The sequence below is a fragment of the Dromiciops gliroides genome, chromosome 1 (genome assembly GCF_019393635.1).
Source record: "Dromiciops gliroides isolate mDroGli1 chromosome 1, mDroGli1.pri, whole genome shotgun sequence".
Taxonomy (NCBI): domain Eukaryota; kingdom Metazoa; phylum Chordata; class Mammalia; order Microbiotheria; family Microbiotheriidae; genus Dromiciops; species Dromiciops gliroides.
In genome coordinates, this window is record NC_057861.1 from 389,368,345 (window position 1) to 389,395,482 (window position 27,138).

At 40.3% G+C, this 27,138-nt stretch overlaps 1 protein-coding gene across 2 annotated transcripts in view; it reads right to left on the bottom strand.

Annotated features, from left to right (window-relative positions):
- LOC122735809 (regulator of G protein signaling 7 binding protein) overlaps nucleotides 1-26,704 on the bottom strand; it is a 126,499-nt gene extending 99,795 nt beyond the window's left edge. For both annotated transcript variants that reach the window (XM_043977603.1, XM_043977604.1), the window contains exons 1-2: nucleotides 26,538-26,704; nucleotides 25,096-25,262 (exon numbers count right to left, since the gene is read on the bottom strand). In XM_043977603.1, coding sequence (XP_043833538.1) covers nucleotides 25,096-25,262; nucleotides 26,538-26,702 — 332 coding nt within the window. In that variant the 5' untranslated portion in view covers nucleotides 26,703-26,704. The remainder of the gene's footprint in view (nucleotides 1-25,095; nucleotides 25,263-26,537) is intronic.
- Between the last annotated feature and the right edge of the window lie 434 nt (nucleotides 26,705-27,138).

Here is a 27,138-nt window from a genome sequence, read left to right on the forward strand (position 1 = left end):
ATTATTCCCAGCTGTGGTCTAATGGAAAAAAAGCAACTAAGATGGAGGTAGGAGTCCTAAGTTATTTGCTACTGACATATCCCTTACTATTAATTAGTTCAACTCAATTCATGCTAAAAGGAATCTTACTTCCATGGATCTGTAATGATTGGAATGATGCCACCTGCTGGAGACTTACTGTAGGAGGGCTCTGCCACAAGCAAACATCACTTCCTGACGCCGTTGGCATCATTCCAATAGTTAAAGAACTTATCAGCTAGTTGGAAAATGATACACCTAGACCCATACAGCCTGGGTCAGGTATGCCATTATATTCTGGGGGGAAATTCCCACTGGTCTTTACCCTCAGACCGACTCACATTCCATGGATGCCTATGATAATACATAAACAACTTCAAATAATATAAAATAATATGTGATAAATGCATGAAAGAGCTACAAAGTTTCATGAGAAGCCCAGGGAGAGGAGGGAAGGTTCCTATTAATTAGGAGAATCTCAACAAACTTCATGAAGGAGATGGTTTGAGTCAGGCTTTAAAAGATGGTTAGGAATTCAACGGAAGGAGTGGGAAAGGGTGGGCCTATAAGCATAGGAAACAGTGGAGCAAAAAAACAATTTAAGAAGATGTGTTCAGTGAAACATTTTTATAGGGGGCAATTCATTCTACAAGAACAGTACCAAATATTCGATACACGTAGAAGTGTGACATTTATACAATTTAACGACTTTATAAGGTGGTTTGTTCATGAAGTATTAACAACTTTATTATGAAATGACTTTTGTTGGAGCAACTTTATGCTTTTATAGTCAGAACACGTATTTTACATGTTCCATATAAAAATGCATGGTATTGTACTTTGGAGTCAAAAGCAAAGAAAATTAAAATGGGAAGAGCAGGCATATGGGAAAAAAGTTATGAATCAAAACTCTAATGGTGGGAGATTTGGCCTGACACTGTAAACAAATTTGGGATTATGGGATTTAGAGCTGAAAGGGAAATGAGATGTTATTTGTAACCATTGAATATTTGGCATAGGTACTCTGATGCTGGAAAGGCATTTTTAAGCAAGTCTAGCCTAAAGGGAGACACTTAGGGAAAGGAAAAAATAAAGATGTCCTGTGCAACCCTTCCACAATTATGCCATTTATTCCATATATGACAGTGTGATGGCACTAGATAGTTACAGGTGGGATATTGAGGTGCTTTGGGCTATAAATTCAAATAGAACCCAATTGCTGTAGTGTTACTTGATGGGGTTGTGCTAGAATGACTCTGCAGAACTTTCCAACTGAGATATGCTGTGCTTCTCTGAGACAAAGAATGAAAAACAAGTGTTTTTCACACATTTAACCTTGTGAGATCTACCCGAATGTTTGTATTTCTCTGCCGCTGAATAAACCAGATACTGAGATGTGGTAACCATTTCAGCAGATATTTCAATCCCTTGGACAGAGAGCAAGAATGACACTTCCTTTATCTGGAGTTCATTTATCTGGCAACCTCGGTTGTGTGGTATGTAAATGAAACTAAGAAACTGACCCCCAAACAACATCTAAGTATACAGAATAAGGGTTAAAGAGGGAATAAATCTTAAAAATACTTACTTTTATAATTTCTTCAAATCTACCTATTTGTTTCTATTCATTTACTCATTCATGTATGTATATATGCATGCAAATGTTTGGGTCTTTCTCCCTAGCTAGTACAGCTTAGAAATACAGGGGCTACTCATGGGTGTGATCCCAATACATATTGGCCTAGGAGCTTTTGACCCGTTCCATTTTTAACCTGGGACAGTTTGCCCCTCTTTGGGCAAAATGGTCCCCCTACCCCCTACCAGGGGTTTACCATATTGATGAGAGTATAGAAGTTCCTGATATCCACTGACCTCAGCCACCTCATTATCAGGGATATACCACGTCTGGAACTTCACTCAAAAGAGAGTCTCTCAAGTCCTCACTCAAGTCTATTTTTCATTTCATTCTAGATAGCTTGGCCTTCTGGATTCCTAGTTAATACGGGGTGGGCCAAAAGTCACAAAGGGGTTTCTATATTTAATAACTCCTTTATTTTTTGTTTTAAATGTATAATACCATAGCATCATATACAATATATATAGGAAATGGATTTACATTACATGTGAAAAAATTAAATCTCATCAATGGTGAAATATAAAGAAAAAAATTTCAAAAAGTTATTAAAACATTGTGACTTTTGACCCACCCAGTAATAGTTTAGAGGGTGGTGTGTGTGTGTGTGTGTGTGTGTGTGTGTGTATGTGTGTGGGGGAGAAGTGAAGAGCTGCCTGAGGCATGTATGTTGACACTAGCAACAAAAATGAACAGCTGACAATATAACAATAGAGGAGACAGAAAATCTATAAAAAGCAGACATATGAACTTCAAAGTACAATAATCCAATTTTCTACATTAAAATGTTCTCTACATTTCCAATGTAACAAAAAACTAAGTTTGCACAACTATCCAGTCCCAGAGATCATCTGCATTACTGCATAAGACCATATTTGATGCTCATAATGACAAAATCGAACCATCAACAACAAGTTAAATTTTCACAGAATCACAGTTTTAAAGTTGGAATGAACTTCACTATCATCTGATCTAATCATTTATCCTTGCCAGAATTCCTTCTACAATATAGTTAGTCTCTCTAGACCCTCTCTCTCTGTCTCTGTCTCTCTAAGTCTTCCCCCCCTCCCCAGTTCTCCTCCAACATGTTTAATCTCTCTTTCTCCGTCTCCTTTGCTAGTTTATCACTTTTTGTCTTGCCTTCTAAGTACGAGTATCCGCCAGGTTCTCTTTTCTGCCCTCTTCTCTTTCTACACTGTACTCTATCCCGGATGAGTTCATCAGCTCCCCTGAGTTCAATTATCACCTCTATGTAGGCAACCACCAAATCTAAATATCCAATCCCCTTTCTCCTGAACTTCAGTCCCTTATCCCCAGTTGCCTACGGGGCATCTCTACCTAGTTTTCCCACTGGCATTTCAAAACTGCACTCATTAACCTCACCCGAAGCCCACCCCACCCCCATCTCCTTTCACCTTCTCTATTTCTGTTGATGGCACATTATCATTCCCCCTAGTCCCTTATGCTCAAACCCTCAGCATCATCTTTGGCTCTTCCCTCTCCTTTACCCTCCTGGTCTCACACCTTGCCAAGTGTTGTCATTTTTATCCCAATAACACTTACAACGCATCTGTCCTTTTTTTCTTCCACACATTGCTTATCATATACTGATTCAGGTTTTTAAAATCTCTCACCTAATGATGAGATTTACTGTACTGTGCTGTACTGTGTTGTGTTGTATTGTGCTGTATTGCACAGTATTGTGTTGTGCTTGTGGCAGTCTCAGCTCCTAACCCCATCTCTCATCTATCTCCTCTCTAATCCATCATCCGAAGAAATGCCAAAATAATTTTCCTAATGCACATGCCACTCTCTGGCTCAAAAACTATTCGTAGCTCCCTACTTTCTAGAGTTAAAAATACAAACTCCTTAGACTGCCATTTAAGACCTTTCACAATCTGCCACCAGATTCTGATTCAAGTCTATATCATAATGTTCCCCTTCACAAACTACTGTCCAATCAAACTGGGTTCCTAGCCATTCCCTTATCTTATCTTGCATCCTTGAGCCTCTGTGTATTTGTGTAAACCATTCTCATCCCCAAAACACTTCTCTTCCTTAACAGACCAAGTTAGGTACCACTTCTTCCATGAAGACTTCCATGTATCCCAGCTGTAAATGATCTGTTCCTCCTCAAATTTTTTTCTACAACACTTTATCTCAATATTTCCATTGTCCCTATCACATTATAACTTATATCACACTGCATGGCATATGTCAAGTCCACTTGATTAGGTTGTAGATAATGCCAGGGAAGGGTATGTTTCCATTTTCATCTCTGTGCCCTGAGTCTAGCACAATACCTCACACTTAATTAGTCCACAATAACTATTTTTTGAATTGAATTGTTTAATTTTCTCTTTTTTCTTTTCTTTCTTTTTTTTTGTGAGGCAATTGGGGTTAAGTGACTTGCCCAGGTCACACAGCTAGTAAGTATCAAGTGTCTGAGGCCGGATTTGAACTCAGGTCCTCCTGACTCCAGGGCTGGTGCTCTATCCACTGTGCCACCTAGCTGCCCTAATTTTCTCTTTTGATGGGAAAGAAAATGGGAGCCAATGTGTTGTAGAGTTATATAGAACTGGGAGTAAGAAGTTTTGGATTTGAATCTTGCCTCTGCCACTTACTAGCGATATGACTTTGGACAAGTCACATAATCTGTCTAAATACCCACATCCTCATATGAGGACAGGAATCACTGTACTACCTTCGTTGTTGTGAAAAATCCTCTTCATAAATGGCTATATAAAGAATTTTCTTCTCAAAGAAAGTGGTGCTGCAACACCCTCTCCCCCTCTTCCCCCTGCCAGAAAGACTGAAAACAATAACAGTAACAAGCATTTGTTAATCACTTGATATATTTTAGGCATTGTTCTGAGAATGAAAATACATGAAGAAAGACAGTCCCTAGCATCAAGGAACTGACATTCTAAAAGGGAAGGCAACACACAAACGGGGATAGAGAAGAGAGGGGTGAAAGTCCCCAGCATAAGAGCAAGATAGAAAAAGTCCTGTGACAGAGATGGATTAGCTGTATAGCCCAGAGAGGAATTAAAATATGGTTGACTTGGGCCTTCTTAAATGGGAAGTTCTGGAAGGAACCAGCCGATCAGAGGAAGAGGCCGCAGGGTTGGAGTGGGACTCCCAGTGTGGAAGTAGTCCAGGAATGGAGTGAACCTCCAGGATGAAGAAAGATTTCTAGAGAAAGTCCTTTGGAGATGAGTCAGCTGTGCAACCTGATAAGTGTGCAGTTCATTCCAGTTTAAGACTATTGTGGTTAGGAGGTTTTTCTTTGCACTTAGCCAAAAGAGACATGACTTCTCTGTAGAGCTTCCTTTGAGAACAATACCAATAAACTTATTTCCCACAAGGAAATGCATGAATAGTAGACCTGATGATTTTATATGTCTCATCAATATGAGTCCTCCCACTGTGAAGAAGGCAGAAAACTAAACTGCCTCTATAAATTTCTTTTTTTTTTTTTGTGGGGCAGTGGGGGTTAAGTGACTTGCCCAGGGTCACACAGCTAGTAAGTGTCAAGTGTCTGAGGCCGGATTTGAACTCAGGTACTCCTGAATCCAGGGCCGGTGCTTTATCCACTGTGCCACCTAGCCGCCCCCTATAAATTTCTATACATAACTTTCAAGTCTACCTTAATGTTCACTTTATTGTTGTTTAGTCATTTCTGACTTTTCATGATCCCATGGACAATAGCATGCCAATGCTGTCCACGGGGCTTCCTTGGCAAAGATACTGGAGTAGTTTGCCATTTTCTTCTCCAGTGGATTAAGGAAAACAGAGGTTAAGTGATTTGACCAGGGTCCCATAGGTAGTAAGTGCCTAAAGCCAGATTTGAACTCGAGTCTTCCTGACTATAGGCCAAAAGTTCTACCTAGTGAGCCACCCAGCTACCTCTGCTAGGGTGGATACAGAACCTCAAAAGATTTAGGTGTTGGGGGAAGCTAGGTGGTGCAGTGGATAAAGCACCGGCCCTGGATTCAGGAGGACCTGAGTTCAAATCCGGTCTCAGACACTTGACACGTACTAGCTGTGTGACCCTGGGCAAGTCACTTAACCCTCATTGCCCAGCAAAAAACCCAAAAAACAAACAAACAAAAAAACTTGTTAAAAGATTTAAGTGTTTACTGGCTGCCCTCCTCCCTACCCCCTGCCACTATGTAGTAGCTGCTCACCTCTGCTACCTTTAAGAAGAGGACACTTTTATGGGGAAACTCTCCCAGCCCCAAGAAAACAAATGCTCGCATTTAACACTTGTCCAGACACTAAGGTGACTAGTGTCTCCCACTGTTCAGGGCCTGCTCTGTGACGTGGTCCTGAGATCCCTCTTTAATACTGTCTTTCATTTCTTTAAGCCATCAGCCACCTTCTATAAGCCCCATTGTACAGATCCATCAGAGTGTAAAAAGGAAGCCCAGGCTGGGCTCATACAGTGTAAATCTCTTCAACTTCCCCACAAATTAAACACCCAGCTCTGACAGGCATGCCAGACTTCCCTCACTGACCCGTCCTACTTGGTGGTGGGCACTCTTCAGTCTGACTTAACCTCTACAATTTTTGGAGTGGAGAGAGAGGATAAGGAGGATGATACAGAACAGGATTTTCCCCAAGCACTGCCCTCCTCCAGGACCAGCTGCTTCCAAGAAGTACATTGTTTTAAGGGAGGGCAGCTTGGTCTAGTAGATAGATAGCTGGTCTGGCAGTCAGAAAGATCTGGGCTCAAGCACTACTTGTGACAGGTTCTGGTTGTGTGTGAGCAAGTCACTTACCCTGTCTGGTGCCTTAGAACGAACTCAGAGAAAGGGTGCCTGATCTGCCTTGGTTGAGGAAGTGCTGCCCTAGGAGCTCCCTCCAATGATGAAATCACAGGCCAGGAAAAGAAATCATAATTATAACTGACATTTGCAGGAGAGGCAATGGTATGTGGCAAATAGAGCACTGAACTGGAAGTCAGGAAGTTCTGGGTTCAGGTCCCACCTCAGACGTGTGTTCTTTGGAATCCTTACCCAGAAGTCAGACATCCCATACTCTTCCCTTCACACATGCTACTTTCCAGTCAAACTATCCTGCTCTATATTTCCTTCTCCAGTTCAACATTGCATCTTCCCTTATTCTGGGGCTTTGCACAGGCTATCACTGATGCCTGGGATTCCCTTTCTCCTCAACTCCACCTTTTAGAATCCCTAACTCTCTGCTAGGGTAAGCTAGGGTACCACCTCCTCCATGAAGCCTTTACTAATACCCCAATTGAAGCTCTCTTCTTCCTCCCATTAGATTGTATTTACTCATAGGTACAGAACACACATTTCTCCCCCTCAAGGGCAGGGACTATTTAAAATTCCTAGTAACTAACAGAGTGCCTAGTAAATGTTGTTGTTGTTCAGTTGTTTCAGTTGTGTCCAACTCTTTATGACCCTATTTGGAGTTTTCTTGGCAAAGATAGTGGAGAGGTTTGCTACTTCCTTTTCCAGCTCATTTTTTTCTAATTTATTCATTCATTCATTCATTCATTTATTTGTTCATTCATTCATCTATCTATCTATCTATTTACTTACTTACTTTTTGGCAGGGTAATGAGGGTTAAGTGACTTGCCCAGGATCACACAGCTAGTAAGTGTCAAGTGTCTGAGTCTGTATTTGAACTCAGGTCTTCCTGAATCCAGGGCCAGTATTTTATCCACTTCGCCATCTGGCTGGCCTCCAGCTCATTTTACAGATGCAAACAGGGTTAAATGACTTGCCCAAGGTTACACAGTTAGTAAGTGTCTGAGGCTAGATTTGAACTTAAGATGAGCATTCTATCCACTGCAGCAACCTAGTTGCCCCTGGCATTTAGTCAGTGCTTTAAAAATATTTATTTAATATTTTTAAACATTAAAAATATTTATTAAATTGTATTCTGGTCCTAGATCTGTTACTACAATAGTAGAGAAATTTCTGTAGTACTTTATGTTTCATAAATATTCCTCTGAGGTGGTACAAATTATATAATAATAATAAATTATTATATTGATAATAATATAACAATATATAATATAATAGTACCTGTTTTACAATAAGGAAACTAAACCTCAGAAAGGTTAAGTGACAGAACCAGTACTCAAGACATATTGGGCAAATAGCTTCCCTGCCACCTGCCTCAGTTTCTCCATCTGTAAAATAAGCACATTAGGCTATAAGTCTAGTTCGGCCCAAGCATCCTATGATTCTGTTTTGTTCATGACAAAATGAGATGTCCACTAAAAGAAAATGTCACAACTGTTAGGTCTGTTACAAAATGAACAATGCTAGAGAGCTGTTGCTGCTCTAATTAGAATCACTGGAGCTTCCCTAGAGTACAGCTAGAGTTTATCTGGAGTCTTAGAATCTGGATTAAATGAATTTTAAAAAATAAATGCTTAATTTAGGCGCTCTTTCTCTCTCAATCTCTCTCTCTCTCTCTCTCTCTCTCTCTCTCTCTCTCTCTCTCTCTCCCATCTTTCTCTCTCCCTCTCCTCTCCTCTCCCCACCCCCGTGTGTGTGCGTGTGTGTGTGTGTATGTGTGTATGTGTAAAGACAGAACCTGGATTGTTGACCTGGATGAATGTAGTCACAAGCTTATGGTCGAAAGAATAGTTAAAAATGGCCCTAACACTTTCCAGCTGGTTGGCATTTGCAAAGTACTGTCTATACAATGTCCACTTTTAGCATGACCCTACTAGAATCTGTTTTCTAAGCAGCTGCTAAATGATGTCAACAAAGAAATACCAAATTAAATGATTATCCTTTAATTCTTCAATGGAATCTAATTTGGAGAAAGCTGAAATGTGCATTTTCAATATTCAGCATGAAGGCTGACACAAGACTTGCAATTGCACACCTTCCAGGTCATTTGCCTCTCCATACTAGGCTCAACTCAGGCAGACTGTTAACTGTTTAACAATGTGAACAAATAAGAAAGTCTTCTTAACAAATAAGAGGGTTCAATTTGTTGATAAAAGGGCAAACACTGCCATCCCTTCACTAAATTTATTTATTTATTTATTTGTTTTTTGTTTTTTTGGTGGGGCAATGAGGGTTAAGTGACTTGCTCAGGGTCACACAGCTAGTAAGTGTCAAGTGTCTGAGGCCGAATTTGAACTCAGGTCCTCCTGAATCCAGGACCGGTGCTCTATCCACTGCACCACCTAGCTGCCCCACCCCCCACACACTAAATTTAAAAGAATATAGATAACCTAAATTCATAGGCTCATAGATCTGGAGTTGAAAGAGGCCTCAGAGGTCATCCATTTCAACTTCTTCATTTTACATCTGAGGACATTGAGACCAAGAGAGGTTAAGAGACTTGCTCAAGGTCACATAGGTGTTAGTGGCAGAGCTGGAATTTCAATTTGGGTCCTTTGGCCTTAAGTTTAACACTCTTTTTGCTGTACTACTGTATGTTTAAAGAGTGCTCCAATGGTAAATAAAAGAAAATTCTGCCTTTCAGAACTAACAATCTGTAATCAAAAAATTTTTACATTTCAAACATTTCTTCGTAGGTCATTGTATTATGGTCAAATTTTGAAATGTTAGAATTTGTGTCGTTTGGCCAGTTATAACTAAATCAAGAAAAGGATATGGGATAAAATTACTAATATAGATATAAATAGACATAAATGTATAGGGCCTCTCCTAGTTACGAAAACTCAGCTAGGTGGCACAGATAGAACACGGAACTTAAAGTCAGGAAAATGCCTCAAATACTTACCAACTCTGTGACTCTGAGTAAGTCACTTACTTTCTATCTGCCTCAGTTTCCTCATCTGTAAAATGGGAATAATAATATCTACTTCCTAGGGTTGTTGCAAGAATAAAATGACGTAAAATTTGTAAAGTGCAGTGAAGAGTAGGGCACAGTTCCTGGCACATAGTAGGTGCTTAATAAATGTTTGTTGGGGAGAAAATTGATAAATCAAGAAGCAAATATCATCTACATATAAAAACCAGTTGCACACTGATCTTCTCCCTCCACCCAGTTCATGATTATTCAAGCTGCTCTTCTATCTTTTCTCCTTTTGACCTTCTATCCAACTTGTTCTATATAGCATCCAAGCTGCCCAACATCGGCTGGTGAATAGTGAGAATGAATATGTGATCCATTGTCTCTTCTGAACCACCTTCTTTCTTCCTCCTAAGAGGAATCCTTCATGTGTTCTCTTTTTCAGTGTCTTTCACCATCTCAGGTCAGTTAATTCTACCTGACACAGATGAATAGGCAATCTGTTTCCCAGACCTTAGGGACTGCGTATTTCTAAGGCACAAAGAAAGGTTTTTATGGAAATTTGGGTTGCAATGAAACAGTCCAATAGTTCTGAAAGTGATGAACTGCTTCTGGTTCCTGAATTTGGGATCCAGAAAGCATTGAATTCATAAAATTTTAGAACGTGAAGGGACTTTACAAATAATTTATTCTAATCCCTTGATTTTAAGATAAAGAAATTGAGACCCAAAGAGGTTCCATGACTTGTCTGGTCGTACAGGTAGAAAAGTGGAAGGATTTGAAGATGAACTCACATCTTTAGACTATGTTCTTACCAATATACCAAATTTTTCTTTATGTACAGTAAATATATTTGTGTTGGACAAGTATTTGAACTTTTTTTTTTACACATACAATGGAATAATTAATCTGTTTAGTTGTTTCAGTCATTGGGTTTTCTTGGCAAAGATACTGGAGTGGTTTACCATTTCCTTCTCCACCTTATTGCACAGATGAGGAACTGAGGCAAATAGGGTTAAGTGACTTTCCCAGTGTCACACAGCCAGATTTGAATTCAGGAAGAGGAATCTTCCTGACTTGGAGTCCAGCTGTTCTATCCACAGTAACACCTAGATGCCTTAATTAATCCTGTAAAATACCCAATTACTAAAATTTGTAGAATAATTAATGAAAAACCACTCTGACTCTGAATATAATTTGTGAGCTAAAACTGTTTTCATCCTCAGAAAACAAAAGCTAGATTCTAGTAAATCAAAACAAAAATATTATATAAATAGTCCAAGGATGGTGGTTTTGTCTAGTGGTCTGGGGCTCTGGTATTTTCTGTGCCCTGTTATAAGAAGAGATGTCAGCTCACTAACAAAGATCCAGCACTGAAACACATAGAGCCATTTATTTGCAGTAAAAATTCCTAGAGTAAGGCGATGTCCTTCCTATATTCTATTCATGATGAAAAACATTCCACTGGCTTCTTCCTAGATGCCTCTCTTTCACGTGGAAGACACAGTAGCCTTACCTGCTTTCCTCTACATTCTTTCTTCTTATACCTTCCTCTCATGGAGGGGAAAACAATCCTCTTCCTCTAGAAGCTACATTTTTGGACCTGTGGGATGTTTGTTAGAAGAGCCCTCAGCCTTTCTCCCTCTTCCTGCACACACATTTTGTGCAGTAATGGTAGGTTCCAAAAATCCTGGGCCCACAGAAGAGATCCAAATGTACTTCACAGGGCACAGAGAAGGACTCTCATTCTATCCTTAGCTACTTTCTTTGATCATGACCATGGTTCTTGCTATATTACATAAACACATTGATCTTTTGAGTAGAGATCTGGTTTTACCAACTGAAAAAGCTCATCTCTAGCTCTGGATTCGGTCCAGCTCTTAAATTCTGTGACTCAGGTCTTCAAGTGCTTCTATACATATCAAATCCTCTGCCACATTTCTAGGGATCTGGGTTTTCTCATCAAAGTAGGCACTCTCTTCACCAATATAAGATTTAATTCCTCAATATTTGCCCATACTGTGTAACTCTTATCCACAGACATGGGCTCTGATTCATAACTACATGAAAATTCAGAATACAGCAATGTGGAATGATGGGAAGAAATTTCCTGACTTGAAGTCAAAAGAACTGGTCACTGTCTACTGGACAGCTCCACCTCAATGTCCCATACGTATCTCAAATTCAACATACCTAAAACTGAACTTACTATCATTTTCCATAAATAGAACCCTCCTCCTAGCTTGCCTTTTTTGTTGAAGTCACTAAGTCATCCAAGTTTGTAACCTAGGAGCCTTCCTTCACCCTTTTAGTGCTTAGCCCAGTGGTTGTCACACTTAATAAATGCTAGTTGACTGATTCTCCCTCCCCCATATATCTGTCTCTGACCACTTGCCAGTTCTTGCTGATTCTATCTCCACAACATTCTCTCCCCTTTCACCTCATCCCATCCCATTCTATTGTATCCCACCTCATTCCATGCTATATCCTTCCATTCATATTTTTTTTTCGGGGCAACGGGGATTAAGTGACTTGCCCAGGGTCACACAGCTAGTAAGTGTCAAGTGTCTGAGGCCGGATTTGAACTCAGGTACTCCTGAATCCAGGGCCGGTGCTTTATCCACTGCTCCACCTAGCTGCCCCCCTTCCATTCATATTTACTAAGCGATCTATTAATCACCAAAGCCTACCTTCTACAATTTTCTAGAAGCCAATTATTTCAGTAACATTTTTGGTTTGACTGTGAGAGAGTGAGGATGACAGTGCTAAGAAGAATGGGTATACAGGGAAATATATTATAAAATTATAATCTGTAAGAGAATTTAGGAGGCCATCTAATAGAACAAAAACCCTAATAAGAAATACATTCAAGTCATCCCCAAGAGATAGGTAATCTACCTTTATTAAAAAGTCAGACATGGAGAGAAATGTTTCTGGAGGAGAGTACACATATCAAAGGAAGGAAGCTAGAATGAAGCACAGCTCAGCCTACCAAATAATTCATGAGTCGCTAATGGCTGTAACTGATTCTGATGCCCTAGTAAAATTTCATGAAATACTTCCTTATGCTTTGTAAATGGCAAGCTAGAAAACATATTCAGCTCTCTTTCTACCTCTCTCACGTATCCCCCCTTCAAAGCAAGGGTTATGTATGCAACGTTTTGGGCAGAGGGGAAAGAGATCACCAACAGGCGCTATCGTTTAGTCTCCCTTGCTCCGATTGTTGCTTGATCACTTCTGCCTTTTCTACTCGAGTAAACGATTATGCATCTTTGGAGGATTTAGCTAAATTACATCATTCTAAAGGTGTAGCTGAAACAGATACTGTGTCCTAAACTGTTTTATGAAGACCTTAAGATTTCTGATAACTTTTTGGAAATACCCCTTGTGGGAATGGCATTATCAGCACAATGGCCCAGGAAATTTTCTGATCAGAGTCTTGTGGACTGTTTAACCTGTGGGTAGGTACCTAAGTTAAGCAATGTGGTAAAGTAGAATGTGTATACAATGTCTATGGATTCAGAACACCTGGGTTAAAACTCTAATGTTTTTTAGTGAGCTCAGGTAAGTAATTTAACCTCATTTATTACATGAGGAGTTTTTATTAAATAGTCTCTAAGGTCCCTTCTTTTCTATATCTATCGTCCATGAGCCTTAAAGGGGGCTCCGTGTATAGTTAACTGAAGTTCTTCAGACACATCATATATATAGGATACTATTTCCCCTTCTCACCTTCTCCCTCCAATATACACACTTCCCAAGGTGGGAAATAAATTATCACTTAAAAGCCAAAACAACAGAACAGTCCTGGAAATGGTTAGACTGTCTCTCAACTTAGAGGTGTCTTATTCACACCATCTCAATTTTTCTGTCTTTAGTCTTTACTTTTGGGTATAAAACCTTTTATAATTAATCCTAATTATGCCCCTTGTCATTTTATCCCCAAAGGAGTCAACATAGTGCAATGAGGCCATGAAAAAACAATATGACATGTTTATATTTTAAGGATGAGATTCTCTTTTTTTCTTCTTGGATTTTTCTTGTGTCTAAAATAGTTTGGATGAGAAAATACTTTGTTCTTTAATACTGGGACAAATGGGAATTTGCAGGCTAAGAGGATAACAGCAATGCAAATAGGGAGATCAAGAATGGAAATGTAAAATGACCCACTTATTAGGAATCATCACTTGGGGAAGAGAAAGAAATTAAGTTCTCTCACAGTATACAGATTTGCCCCCCAGCTCTCTGTATATATCGTTATAAGAGAAAGGAGGCTTGAATGGAATATGTTTCTGTCCAAAAGTCAGTTTGGAATGATTCATCATGCACACGACTAAGGAATAAAAGATAGAGGAAACCAAAGCCTATAGCCTGGAGCCTCAGGCATGGAGGATTTAAGGCTTTCCAGGATTTAAGAAACAGCATCCCCATGTACCTCACTCCCACCCCAGAGTATCCAGGCCCTGAAAGCTGGAGATGCCAGGAATGAAGAAAATTAGCGATGGTGGATTTGATCATTGTGAGTGTAAGCTAGGCAAAGTAAGCAACAGGACTTCAGCAAAGTGAATCAGGGGGAATATGCAATAATATATCGGAAAAGAGTCTATGCAAGGGAATTAGCAATTGTAATATAATTGAAGCATAATATGATAAGAAACTGGAAGGAGTTTAGTAGCAATAGGAAGGGAAAGGAAGGCATAGATATGAGACATTTAAAAAATCCTAAGCCACTATTGTCTGTGACTAATTCTGATTCCAAAATAAAATATCAGAAGATAGTTATTCTTTGTTAATTGCAAGAAAAACATCCCCAGTTCCCTCTTTTCCTGACCCCTTTTCCCATCAAAGCAAGGGCTACTTGCTGTGATGAGGGCCTGAACTAGGTTGAGCAGAGAAGAGATGTGTGTGAGAGACTCTGTGGAGGTAGAATGGATACTTATCAACCGATTGGATAAAGGGGATGAAGAAAGAATGAAGAGTTGAAAATGAGTCTGAGGTTGAAAACCCAGATGACTGGAAGGATAATGGAATCTCCAACAGAAATAGAAAAATCAATGATGGGGTAGGTTCCAGGTAAAAGAAGAGCTTTGTTTTTTTACAGTGCCTGGCATATAACTAAATGCTTATTGATTGAATGATAGTAGAATCTATAAGATTTGGTAATTTATTAGATCCAGGTGTCAAGGGAGAGGGAGCAATCAAAGATGATGAATGTATGGAAGAATAAGGAAACCAAATATTCCATCTTTCTCTCTATCCTATCTACTTATAGCATATGTGTGTATATTTATATGTGTATGTATGTATGCATATATATGTAAACACACATATTCCTGTTCTTATATTGTACACAATCCTAAGGTCAGTTTATTTATTGATCACTTTAACAGTATTTTCAAAATGGTGGCATGGAAAGTGTGTTAGACTTGAGTCAAGAGCCTTGAGGTCAAGTTATATTTCAGACATTTAACAGTGGTATGACCATATTTGCATTACTTCACCTCTCAGCCTTGGTTTCCTCAGCTGTATGTCAATATGTGAAGGACCTGTGATTTCATTGGCAGGAGAACTCCCTCTAACACAAACCTATAACTTGCAGTTTTAGAAAGTGCCTGGAAGCAATACGGTATAGGCTCCTGGAAGACAAGGGTTCTTTTGGTTTTCTCTCTATATCCCCAGAAGCTAGCATAGTGCCTAACCTACAACAGAAGCGAGCCTTACTGATTACTGAGTCATCTTACTGATTACTGAATGAATGAAAGCTTCCAAAGCACTTTTTCCTCAAGGTGACCTTGTCATGTAGGCAGTACATTTGAAAGGTTGTTCTGAAGACAATGGATAAGACTTATATTGTGAGACTTCTAGAGGAAAATTATGATCAAGGGAAGGCAGTCACTGGAAGGCAGACTGAAGCTCAATACGAGGAAGAATTTCCCCAATCATCAGAGCTGTCCAAATATGGAATAGGAGAGATGAGATGACTTGCTCACTGTCATACCACTAGCAAGTGTCAAAATCAGGATGTGAATACAGATCTTTCTGAATCTAGGTCCAGCTCTATTCTCAGCTCCTCAGGTAGAAAATGAGGGTAACAATATATGGACTATCAACTCCTCAGGGCTGTTATGAAGAAAGTGCCTTACAAATATCACTAAAATGGCTATATTTTGGTTTTACTGCTTGACTAAAAATTCCTGTTTGCTACATTGGTTCTTCTGTTGACAGGCACAAGCAGCCCCTCCATGAATACAAACCTCCTGTGTCAAAGAAATATAAGAACACTTGTGTGGGTTTCACTTGCATGGGCATGCATGCTCTTGTGAGGGCCTGTGCACCAAAATACACTTCCTAAATGCTAGTGATGATCACTAGGGCTTTGGGTCACATATTTTACACAAAAATGAAACAAATGCTATGGCAGAACAAATGCTTCTATGGAGTTAGACTTTATGGTATTAAAGGAAAATCCAACTGTACTTTCAGATAAGCTAAGTTTGTAGAGAAAGCAATGGCAGTTGGAGGGGTCAAGATGCAATGATAAATGATTCCTTATCTAATCATTAGCACCAATGCTAATAATGTGTTCATAACATAATACCTTGAACATGATTTTTATTGCTGTTCAGTAGGTTCAGTCATGTCCAGCTCTTTGTGACTCCATTTGACACTGGAATGGCTTGCTGTTTCCTTCTCTAGAGGATTATGGCAAACACAAGTTAAGCGACTTGCCCACAGTCACACAGTTAGTGTCTGAGGCGGAATTGAACTCAGGTCTTCCTGACTCCAAGCCCAATGCTCTTTTCACTGACACACCTAGTTGGCTCTACATATTGACTTAGCAAATCACAAATTAACTATATTGAATTACATTTTTATTTTGTTGTCGTTGTTGTTGTTAAACATTTCCCCATTTTAGTCTGCTTCAGGCTATAAGGGGGAGTTTTATAAGCTGTTTTCGACACCTCTGGCTACAGCACTAAAAAGGTCAAATGACTTGCCCAGGGTCACATATCTAGTATGTACAAGAGGCAGAATTTGAACCTAGGTCTTCCTGGCACTAAGGCCAACTCTGTATCATGAGAACCTCCCTGTTTTCAAATAATAACAGTAATAATTCATTGGGTAATAAAGAGACCTCAGGAGTCATTTAATTATCTATTACATTACAGATAAGGAAATTGCAACCCAGGGAGGTTAAATAACATAAAGTCATAAAGACAGTAAGAATCAGAAGTGGAGGGGGCAGCTAGGTGGCACAGTGGATAAAGCACCGGCCCTGGATTCAGGAGCACCTGAGTTCAAATCCGGCCTCAGACACTTGACACTTACTAGCTGTGTGAACCTGGGCAAGCCACTTAACCCCCATTGCCCCACAAAAAAAAAAAAAAAAGAATCAGAAGTGGGATTTGAATCTGTGGCTTATGTATGACTAGAAAGCTCTTTCTACTGTACCACAGACTCTTATGTAACCAGAGTTTGGCATCAAAACTTGGTTACAATTATCTAGCACTTTAAGAATACAATGTAAGCTCATTCATTTTATAGGGTCATGGTTAATATTTTCATTAAAAAAGCATTGTAAGCTCCTTGAGAACAGGGGTTGTTTCATTTTTTTGTTCTCTATGTCCCCAAGTGCTAGCATGGTCCCTAGCATGGAATAGGTACCTAATGCATCTTATTGATTGTTGAATGAATGAAAGTTTCTAAAGTGCTTCCCACATTGGCAATCTTGGCACATAGGTAGTATGTCTGAATGTTTGTTCTATGGACAAGAGATAACACTTATTTTGTAAGCTGCTAGAGGTAGATCAGGGAGGGCAATTATTAGAAGGCAAACTTAAGCTTGATTGATATAAAGAAAAACTTCCTAATAAAAAGTACTGTCCAAGCACAGAATAGGCTCTCTTTTTAGATATTAAATTCCTTCCACTGATGGAGCTATCAAAGTAGAAGCTAGATGACCAACAAATCAATCAACAATTATTTATTACGTGTCTCCTATCTGTTATGCACCATAGAAAAACAAAAACTTACCATCACTAATGAGAGATAGTATAGACAGGCTTCAGGAAGTGGTTAGAATAGATAATCTCTGAGGTCCCCTTTAATTGTAGAACTCTAACATTCTATTAATGTGATTCTTTTTTTTTTCTGAAGAAAATTAGACTACACACTATGTAATAAATTGACTCTGATAATGGGCCTCTGACTTGGACGTTTTTCTCAAACTCTCTATTACTCAAAAAGAAACAGTGCATTTAGGATTTCAAACCAGAAAAATTAATAACCAAAATGCAATAGAGATTCCATCAAATTTAAACTAATTTAATTTCTTACCGAAGTCTGTGGAAAGGCATTATTTCTTATAAACAGTTGGAATAAATAAGCAAGGGACAATGACTTTCCCTACAATTCATTTTAGCTATAACATCCTCTATAAATGAGACATCTATTAAAAAAATAAAAAGGTCTAACAAGGTTATAATAATTAGATCTGTGCAGAAAATAAAAGGATAATGCTTCAGTAGACAATGTGAGGGCATACTGCAGATTCCCTATCACATCGGGCCCTATTTACATGCTAAAGTTCTGTTCATGTTTGAACCTGGTTTGAGGTGCTTCCTGCCTCCAGGTGCAGTATAATGGTTTTGGGCCATCAAACAACACAATCACATCCATGTTACTAAGATTGCATCTGCCAAATTCTCAGCTTCACATCAATGTGAATTCCTTCGGAAGAGAAGTCTCTTCTGGAGATAAATTTCTATTCCTAATTCAGTTACTAGTTAGATTGTGGAATGGCATACAATCCATGAGTGAGTGAGTTGGTTTAACAAAAAAAAAGGAAAAAACAAACTGTGATCTATGGCCACTTTCTGTACCCATTAACATGAGCCTGTCATTTTATATTATTGTTATTCAGGGGCTCCTGTTAAAAAAGAGGGGCTCATCACTATCCATCCTTGACTCTTCATTCTTTCCCTCCTCCAAATCCAGTTCCTCACCAAATCTTGTCCATCCCAACTCCACTTCTCTCATACACCTCCATTTCTCTCCATTTACACAGCCACCACATAGCAAAAGCCTTTATCATCTCTCATCTACACTCTTTCAATAGCTTCCTAATTGGCATTCCTACTTCCAGTTGCTTCCATTCTTCAGTACACCCACAGCTGCCAAAAGAAATTCTTCCTAAAATACAAGTTTGACTTGATTCTTCCCTGCTCAAGATTCTTCAGGGGTTCTTCATTGCTTCTGGAACAAAAGGTAAACTTCCTGTACGGTATTTAAAACTTTTCAAATTCTGACTCCAGACTGTCTTTCCGACTTCTTTCACATTACTCCAATATGGGTTGTAAACAGCATAATTAATTTGTTTGACCATTTTCTTGAACTTGGAATTCCATCTCCTGCTGTCCCTCATGCCGGGAATACACAGCCTCCTTTACTGCTTAGACTTCACCTTCCTTCCAGGCTCAGCTCTGGTACCTTCTGCTTTTTCTATCAAAACTTTTCTTCTCTCCCTGGCTGTTAGTGCTCTCTCCTTTCAATTATCTTGTCCTTATTCACTTGTGCAAAATTTTTTTAAAATTATAACATAATTATCTGTTAATTTAAAGTTTACAGAGTGCTTTCCTCACAACAACCCTACGAGGTAGGTAGTACAATTTTATTATGCTCACCTATAAGGTGAGGAATCTGAGAATCACAAATTTGTCCATAGTCACAGAGCCGAGAAATGTCAGAATGGGGAGGTTTCCTACTACATCTAGTGCTAAAGATGAAAAAGTATAATTAATAGAATTTATACAAGGATGAGAAATCGTTTAACAGTAGATCACATATCAAACTAAATGACAATATTTTTGGGGAAAAGAGAGTTCATAGATTGGGATCCCAATTTATCAAATCATCATTGAATGGCAACCATGGGTCATCACAGACACAGGAGTTTGGCATAAAAAATCAATAAAGGCATTCTGTGAAAACCAATTGATGATGGAGTTTAAATAAAAAGCACTGTATATTTAATTATTCTTTACAGATTGTTATTAAACACCTATCAGCATGCCACTGACTATGTCCCAATACCTTTGTTCTTTTGAGACATATAGTATAAATGCAGAAGTAACTATAAGACATAATGTGAATGTACAATGAAAGGGAAGATTTCCTGGAGGACATGGTATCCGAGCTAGTCCTTGAAGGCCAGGAGGGATTTAGGATTGAGTTACTGTGTATATATTTGGTAAGACTGGCTAGGAAATAACAATATTGGCTACAGGTGTGGATGTATCTCTGGCCTAATCAGCTGTCCCAACATTATCAAAATTACAAGCCTGAGCCACAGTTATTGGCTCTGTGGAACAGGAGAAGGGTAGCTAGGTGATGCAGTGGCTAGAGAGCTAGACCTGGAATCAGAAAGACTCATCTTCCTGAGTTCAAATATGACCTCAGGCACTTAATTGTGTGACCCTGGGCAATTCGTTTAACTCTGTTGGCCTCAGTTTCCCCATCAGTAAAATGAGCTGGAGAAGGAAATGGCAAACCACTCTAGGATCTTTGCCAAGAAAACCCCCAAATGGGGTCATAGAGAGTCAAACACAACTGAACAACAACAAACAGAAGAAAGGAAATAGCTGTGTGCTACCAAAAGCAGAGGTGGAGATGACTATGGTCTAATCTGCTGCCCCCCCACTATCCAAAATAGAAAGGTCTGAACAGTCAAGGATCCACTATCAGCCAGTGAGGAAGCTTCCCAGTAGAACCTTCCCTAGAACAATAGCTAAAGAAGAAGGAATAATCAATCATAAGCAAGGGTTCAATTCATTCATTTGCTCATTCAACAAGTACTTACTGAGCTCCTTTTACAGGAAAGTTGCTCAACTGGGCTGAAAAAATATTTATTTAATGTGCCTTCTTTTTTTGGATGATAAGAGACATCATGGTAGATTGGGAAATGTGTTGGATCTGGAGGTAGAGGACCTGGGTTCAAATCTCAGCTCTGCCATTTATTACCTGTATGACCTTGGTTGAGTGACTTAGACTCTCTGGCACTCAGTTTTCTCATGCATAAAATAAGGGGATTGGACTAGATGACCTGTCTATGATCCTATGGGCTTAAAAATAGTCTTCTAACTAATCTGGCTTCCTTATTTGTTACATCTGAGCCTGAATACTAAGGTACTTAGGACTGGAGGTAGATTTGGGTTTGCAGCCCACATTTACCACTTACTATCCATGTGACTTTGGGACTTCTCTCCCTCAAGATCTTAGTTTACAACTGTATAATGACTGGGGTTTTGTAGGTGACCTATGATATCTCTTCTGATAAAATCCTATGAGCCTAGATTCAGGAAAATGACTCCCATCTCCCACTGAAGGTCTACAGGTGCTACTGCAAGATGATGGCAGAAGGCCACTGCTGGAGTCCATTGGGTGTAGCAGTCTTGGCTCATATCCATCACAAAATGCAGAGGCACAGTAGAGGGGTAAGTCCAGGCCAGCAGTTCACAGATTCCTGGTTTATGTGGTTTCACCCCTGATGAAAAGATAACGGTTTTCTGAGAGAGTGCTACTAAGGGCTTGTGAGCAAATTGAGGGTAGGGACCATCTTTTGCCTTTCTTTATAACCCCAGCACTTAGCACTGCACCTGGCACATAGTAGGCACTTAATATGGGCTTATCAACAGGTGGACTGACTTCCACAGGCTTGCTCTCCCCTTTTTATTCAAGAGCAGGTCAAAACTAGAGAGTATTAAGAAATGACTGACTATGTGACACATATCTGGTCTCATGAAACAAAGGAGCCAGATCTCCTTGCAGCATCCTTTGCCTGAACTCTCGGGTTTGAGTTGGTATAAACAAGGTCAGAAAAAGAAGTTTCAAGGTGTTTTTTGTGGCGGGGTTACCCTCATACCTGTAAATTAAAAACTCACTATGGCTTGAGTAGATAACCTTATTCCATAAATTATACTGAGTAAATTGGTAACATTTTTTGAACATGATACATTTTCTCCTTTTCAGGTCATCTTTTTTTTTGTGGGGCAATGAAGGTTAAGTGACATGCCCAGGGTCACACAGCTAGTAAGTATCAAGTGTCTGAGGCCAGATTTGAACTCAGGTCCTCCTGAATCCAGGGCTGGTGCTTTATCCACTGCACCACCTAGTTGCCCTGCCTTTCCCATTCTTTAAACTTTCTTTTGATCCAAACTATGAAATAACTCCTAAAGCCCCTCTTCCCATTGATACTTTGAGTTTAGAAGAAAGGCTCACATATGAGCAATACCAGCAGAATTCTACTGTGTATTGGGGGTGGATTGGGGCAGAGAGGGAGGTGACAGACTTTGTTAATGACATCCAGATGATTTTTTAAAAAAATACCAAAATAGAATTCCTTGCCTTTTTCTTTATAAACAAGGTTAAACTTAAGGGAAAATCATTCTTATTTTATTTTATTCTTATTGTTTTATTTATTCTTATTTTCAAGAACCAAAATTGTGTAAAACTCTATCCCTGGAAATGTTTTTCCTTCGGCAAATTCTCGAAGATTTTCCATACATGATTCTATGAGTTCTGAAAAGACTATGGACCATAGGTATGGGCAATCCTCAGTTAATGTGGTAATTAACTAAGAGCGTAGATAAATGAAATCCTTAGGGGAATCAGAGCTATCAGATTCAGGCTAATCAAACTTGTTTGTTATTGAGTTGTAAACACATTACAAAATTGACTGATTTAACTTTTCTGTCATGCTCACTTCGGTCCTAAATCTTGATCCACAGTGCAGAGTGTATGTTTGGATTCTGGTATTGTCGCTTCAACTGCTGAACCACAAAGAGATTATGAGACCCTATAGTGCAATTCTCTGGATCTGAACTACAAAGGGGATTTAAAAAAAAAAAAACTGGACCTGTGATTCCATCTTATAGAAAGCTCCCAATAAGGAACTTCCTCTACCAATATTCTTTGAAAACTTAGGGCTTGGCTCCCTGTGGCTTATGCCCCCAGACTGCAGAATCCCTGCTTATCCCAAAATGCACCACCCTTATCTCCCTGCTTTCATATGTCTAACTGCCAGAGCCAGATTCCTACCTTTCTGAATGATAGCTCTGCCTCCTCCTATCATAAATATGTCGCTGGCCCCAGGTTCCTATTTTACACCCCACTTTTCCTTCAATCTCATAGTTTCTCAATCTGCTTTCATCTCCCTGCTTTTTCTACTTCTCACATAGGGGACTTATTGGGTACCACCTTCCTTCCCTGAATTCTCTAGCCATGTAAATTCCTTCCTCCTCCACTGACAGAGATGCTCCCAGAGCTGCTCTCTGAGTAGAGTAAAAGACCACCAGATACCATTGCTAGTGAAAATAGGCCTGGAGACTATTTAGTTAATCTCTCAGTTTCATAGAAACACTCTATATCTTGATCATATGAATTGAAATACCTTTTGTCACAAGTAAATTGATTATCTTGACAAGCAAAATATGGGGTTTTCTAATTTTTACATACTAATTACTATTTGGTGTACTGGCATTAAATCTTTCACTAACCATTTATTAAGCACTTACTATATACCAGTTACTGTACCAGGTACAAAAAGAGACAAAAGATAGTCAGTCTCTGCCCTCAAGGAGTTTACAGTCTAATGAAGTAGACAAAAAGCAAACAAATATATACAAAACAAATTATATAAAGGATAAATAGGAAAAAATTAAATGAAGGCAAGAACTGGAATTAAGAGGGATTGGGGGGGGCACCCAGGTGACACAATGGATAGAGCACCGGCCCTGGAGTCAGGAGTACCTGAGTTCAAATCCAGCCTCAGACACTTAACACTTACTAGCTGTGTGACCCTGGGCAAGTCACTTAACCCCAATTGCCTCACTAAAAAAAATAATAAATTTAAAAAAAAAGAAAGATTGGGGAGGACTTCTTGAAGAAGGTAAGATTTTAGTTGGGACTTGAAGCCAGGGAGGTCAGTAGTCAGAGAGGAGGAGGGAGGACATTCCAAGCATGGGGGACAACAGGAAAGAATGCCTGGAGTCAATAGATGGAGTGTCTTCGTGGAACAGCAAGGAGGCCAATCTCACTAGATTGAAGAGCACATGTTGGAGAGTAAGGTGTAAGAAGACTGGACAGGTAGGAGTGCGGTAGGTTATGAAGGGCTCTGACTGGCAAACAGAACATTTTTTGTATTTGATCCTACAGTCAATAGGAAGTCACTGGAGCTTTTTTGGGGAAAGGATGTTACATAATCAGACTTTTGATTTAGAAAAATCATTTTAGTGGTTGGATAGAGGAGAGATTGGAGTTGGGAGAGAATTGAGGCAGGCCAACCCATCAGCAGCCTGTTGCAATAATCCAGGCATGATCAGGTGATGAGGGCCTGCCCTAGATTTATGGCTATGTCAAAGGAGAGAAGGAAGCATAGAAATGCTGCAAAGGTGAAATTGACATTAAAGATTATAGCAAGAGGAATTTGGGAAGAGCAAATGTGACAGATCCAAAACAGCAGTTCAATTTGCAGCATTGGTAAGTTCAATTGATCTTCCATTTCTCTCATTAAATCAGAGCTAGAATTCATCTTTTAGAAAATTATCAATGTGGATAGAAAAGTTTTCATAATGTTCCTACATAAATCTTTTACTGAAGTCCTACTTCAATTCTTCACTGTGGCATGGAACTGACATTTGGCCACTTAAAAGGTTATGAGGGTAAACTCTGGCAGGTTCTACAAAGATACAAAGGCTTCTAGCTTGAGCTCAGCATAAGATGTACGACTTTTATCCAAGGACTTTTCCCACTAAGTTTACTGGAATGATGGCCACCAAGTGATAGACTGTGTATATGTGTGTGTGTGTTTGTTTTATCTACAGCATCTCATAAAAGGATGGTAGGTGTGCAATATGAGAAAGGAAGATGCCAAACCAAACGTAATTCAAGGATCTTTTGAAGTATCAAATAGGTCAGTTTGGCAAATAATCAGTATGGTAAGGAAAATGGGAAAAGGGTTAATTTGAATTCAACGAATGTTTCCCCAAACTTTTAAAAAGTCCCTTTTCATATTTTAACTTTTTTTTTTTTTGCCTCTTGGTACACTAAAATGAGCAATTCGATTCCTATCTGAGACAGTTTGTTTTAAGAGTCTTCTTTCTAAGTGAGCCATAGTAATTCACCTCAGTGGCATTTTGTGAGTCTTACCGATCTTTTAGTAATTCTGAGACTTAGTAGAGATTGCCTTTTCTACTGCAAAGGCCTGTTTCTTTTGGTGCAGAGAAGATGATAAAATCAGCCTCCAGAATCCACATTTAATTTCATTCTGATGCCCAGCCATGCAACAAGAACGACTAAAAAGCTTTTATTCCCTTCTCATTTCCATATTTCCTTATCTGACAACCCAATTGATACTTGATCAGGAAGAGATCTTCCTGCTTTTAGCCAGGATCTTGTAAATCTCCACCTATCTCCCTCTCCTTCCTAAAATATGCATGTAGGAGCAACACCTTCTTCAGACTTTGGTTAGAACATGGTCTCTCCTTTCTTTGAAGTCCTCCAAATCTCAGAAGACCTAGTTACCCTCCCTAGAAGTCTGCAGAGCTGAGTGGACAAGTCAATGACCAGGCTGTACCCTAACCGCTCCTGTTTCATTTAAACACAGATAATAAAATATTAAAAAGTGTCCTACCCTGAGATTGCAGCAAGTTTTTGATGGGCCTGCCGGGCCATCTCACAGCCTTTGGTTCGGGTCTTGTGCATTTCCGCCCTTAGAGATGGACAGTTGACTGAGACATCCCCAATAGAAATAACTAATTCTCGATACAGGGCCACTTGGGTATTGAATTCTTGGACAAGCTGGAAGAAAGATGAGTTACTTTTATGAAACACAATAAAATCAGGAGAAAATGTTATACTCCAATATATATTCACAGAGGCCTGCCTTCCAGCTGGCCCGCTCCAGAAATTAGGCATAAAATGAATTTTTCAGACACCTAAATATTTCTGTTTTTTTAAAGGGCTACGGGTTAAGTGACTTGCCCAGGGTCATACAGCTAGTGTCAAGTGTCCGAGATCGCAATTGAACTCAGGTCCTCCTGAATCCAGGGCCAGTACTTTTTCCACTGCGCCACCTAGCTGCCTCCCAACTAAATATTTCAGATAATGAACTGCTCAGAACCTTTGAGCTCAACATCGTTAGTCCTTCCTCTACCCCTACCCCACTACTGGACAAGTGTTTATTTTAGATGCTGGTAGCGGGGATAAGACAAAAGATATTCCTAGACTGCTACTTCCCTCTACCCTCTGCTGACTCCGTTTTTAAACAGCAGCAACATATTTGAGGAGCAGCCAATGCCAGGGGTTGAGCACTGGGGACTTTGAATAGAGATTTAACAAGCTGTCCTAATTTGTCCCTCTTCAAAGGTCTACCTTCCAAACCAAATTGTAATGACTTCCATCCAGATGCTCACCACTCTTATTGGATCAAGGTTGACAATCTCGCAAGTTGCTCAGAGATTACAACAAAAAGGTCACTCGTGTCTTTTTTCAGAAAACACTTTGTCAAGTGAGTGACTGCCAAGCTGCTTCCCCTTCTTCAGCCAGGCCCACCACTGAAGGACCCCTGCTTCCCAAAGGCTGCCTGGTTTCGGGGCATCACAAGTGGAAAATCATTACATTCGCTGCACTGGAACCAACCTCCTTTCTGCACCAAGCACACTGTTATCTGTTTGTTTTTTTTTTCTTCCCCTCTTCCCTTCCTCCCCCCCCCCCTTTTAATCTCCTCCTTTCCCCTTCCAGAGATCCAATTCACCGTCTCCTTTACAGCCAGCATTCTCTGGAGGGAGAGAAACTACAAGCCGTCGGGCGCTTGCTGTCCCCCTCATTTCCCAAAGACACAGTGGCAGTGTCCTAGCACTTTCCCCTTTGACCCAAGATGACTTGGGTGTCAATACGAATCCGAGCGGGGGGGGGGGGGGGGGGAAACTGCAGTTTTAAAAATAGTGCAACTGCACGTGATCGGAATAGAGAAGCTGAGGGGGGAGTGGCACTAAAGCAAACGATCAAAATACATGACTCCCCAACGCTCCCTCCCCCCCCCACCCTTAAAAAACTGCTTTTGTTTTTACCCACCATCTTGCAGTCCTCCAGGGCTCTCTGGGTCTTGTGGGCGCTCTCGGAGCCGCTGCCCCTGCGCTCACAGTCCCCGCTCGGCAGCGTCGGCTTGCTGATCTGAAAGATCGAGGAGCGAGTGGAGCGGCCGGGGCGCTTTTTGCGCCCATTCGGTGCAGAACTCATGCAGACACATCCACCAAGCCGAAGCTGCGGCTGGGCTGCCCGGATCCCCAGCAGGCGCGGCCAGAGCTATTCCCCCACCGCGCCGAGGACCACGGCCAAGGAGGCGGCCAGAGTCCCTCTCCCTGGGCGCTCACAGCAGCGGCGACGGCCGGGGCAGCTGGTAACCTTCAGCTTGAAGGAGAGCTGGGGGAGCGGGCGCTGTGCTTTGCAGCATCGCTCTCACTACGGGTGCGGACGGAAGATGTCAAGTTGCCTTCAGCAGCATCTCAGCCCCTGCAGGGGCAGCCTGGCGCGGGCAGATCGCTGAGCCTTCCTCTCGGCATGGACCTGGAGGCGAGGCGAGGACGATGGTGCCTGGCAGTTCAGAGTTTCCATTCAGAAGGGGGATCAGCTTTCACAGCCTGAGCTGCAAGGGTTGAGGGGCGGAAGCGGGGGG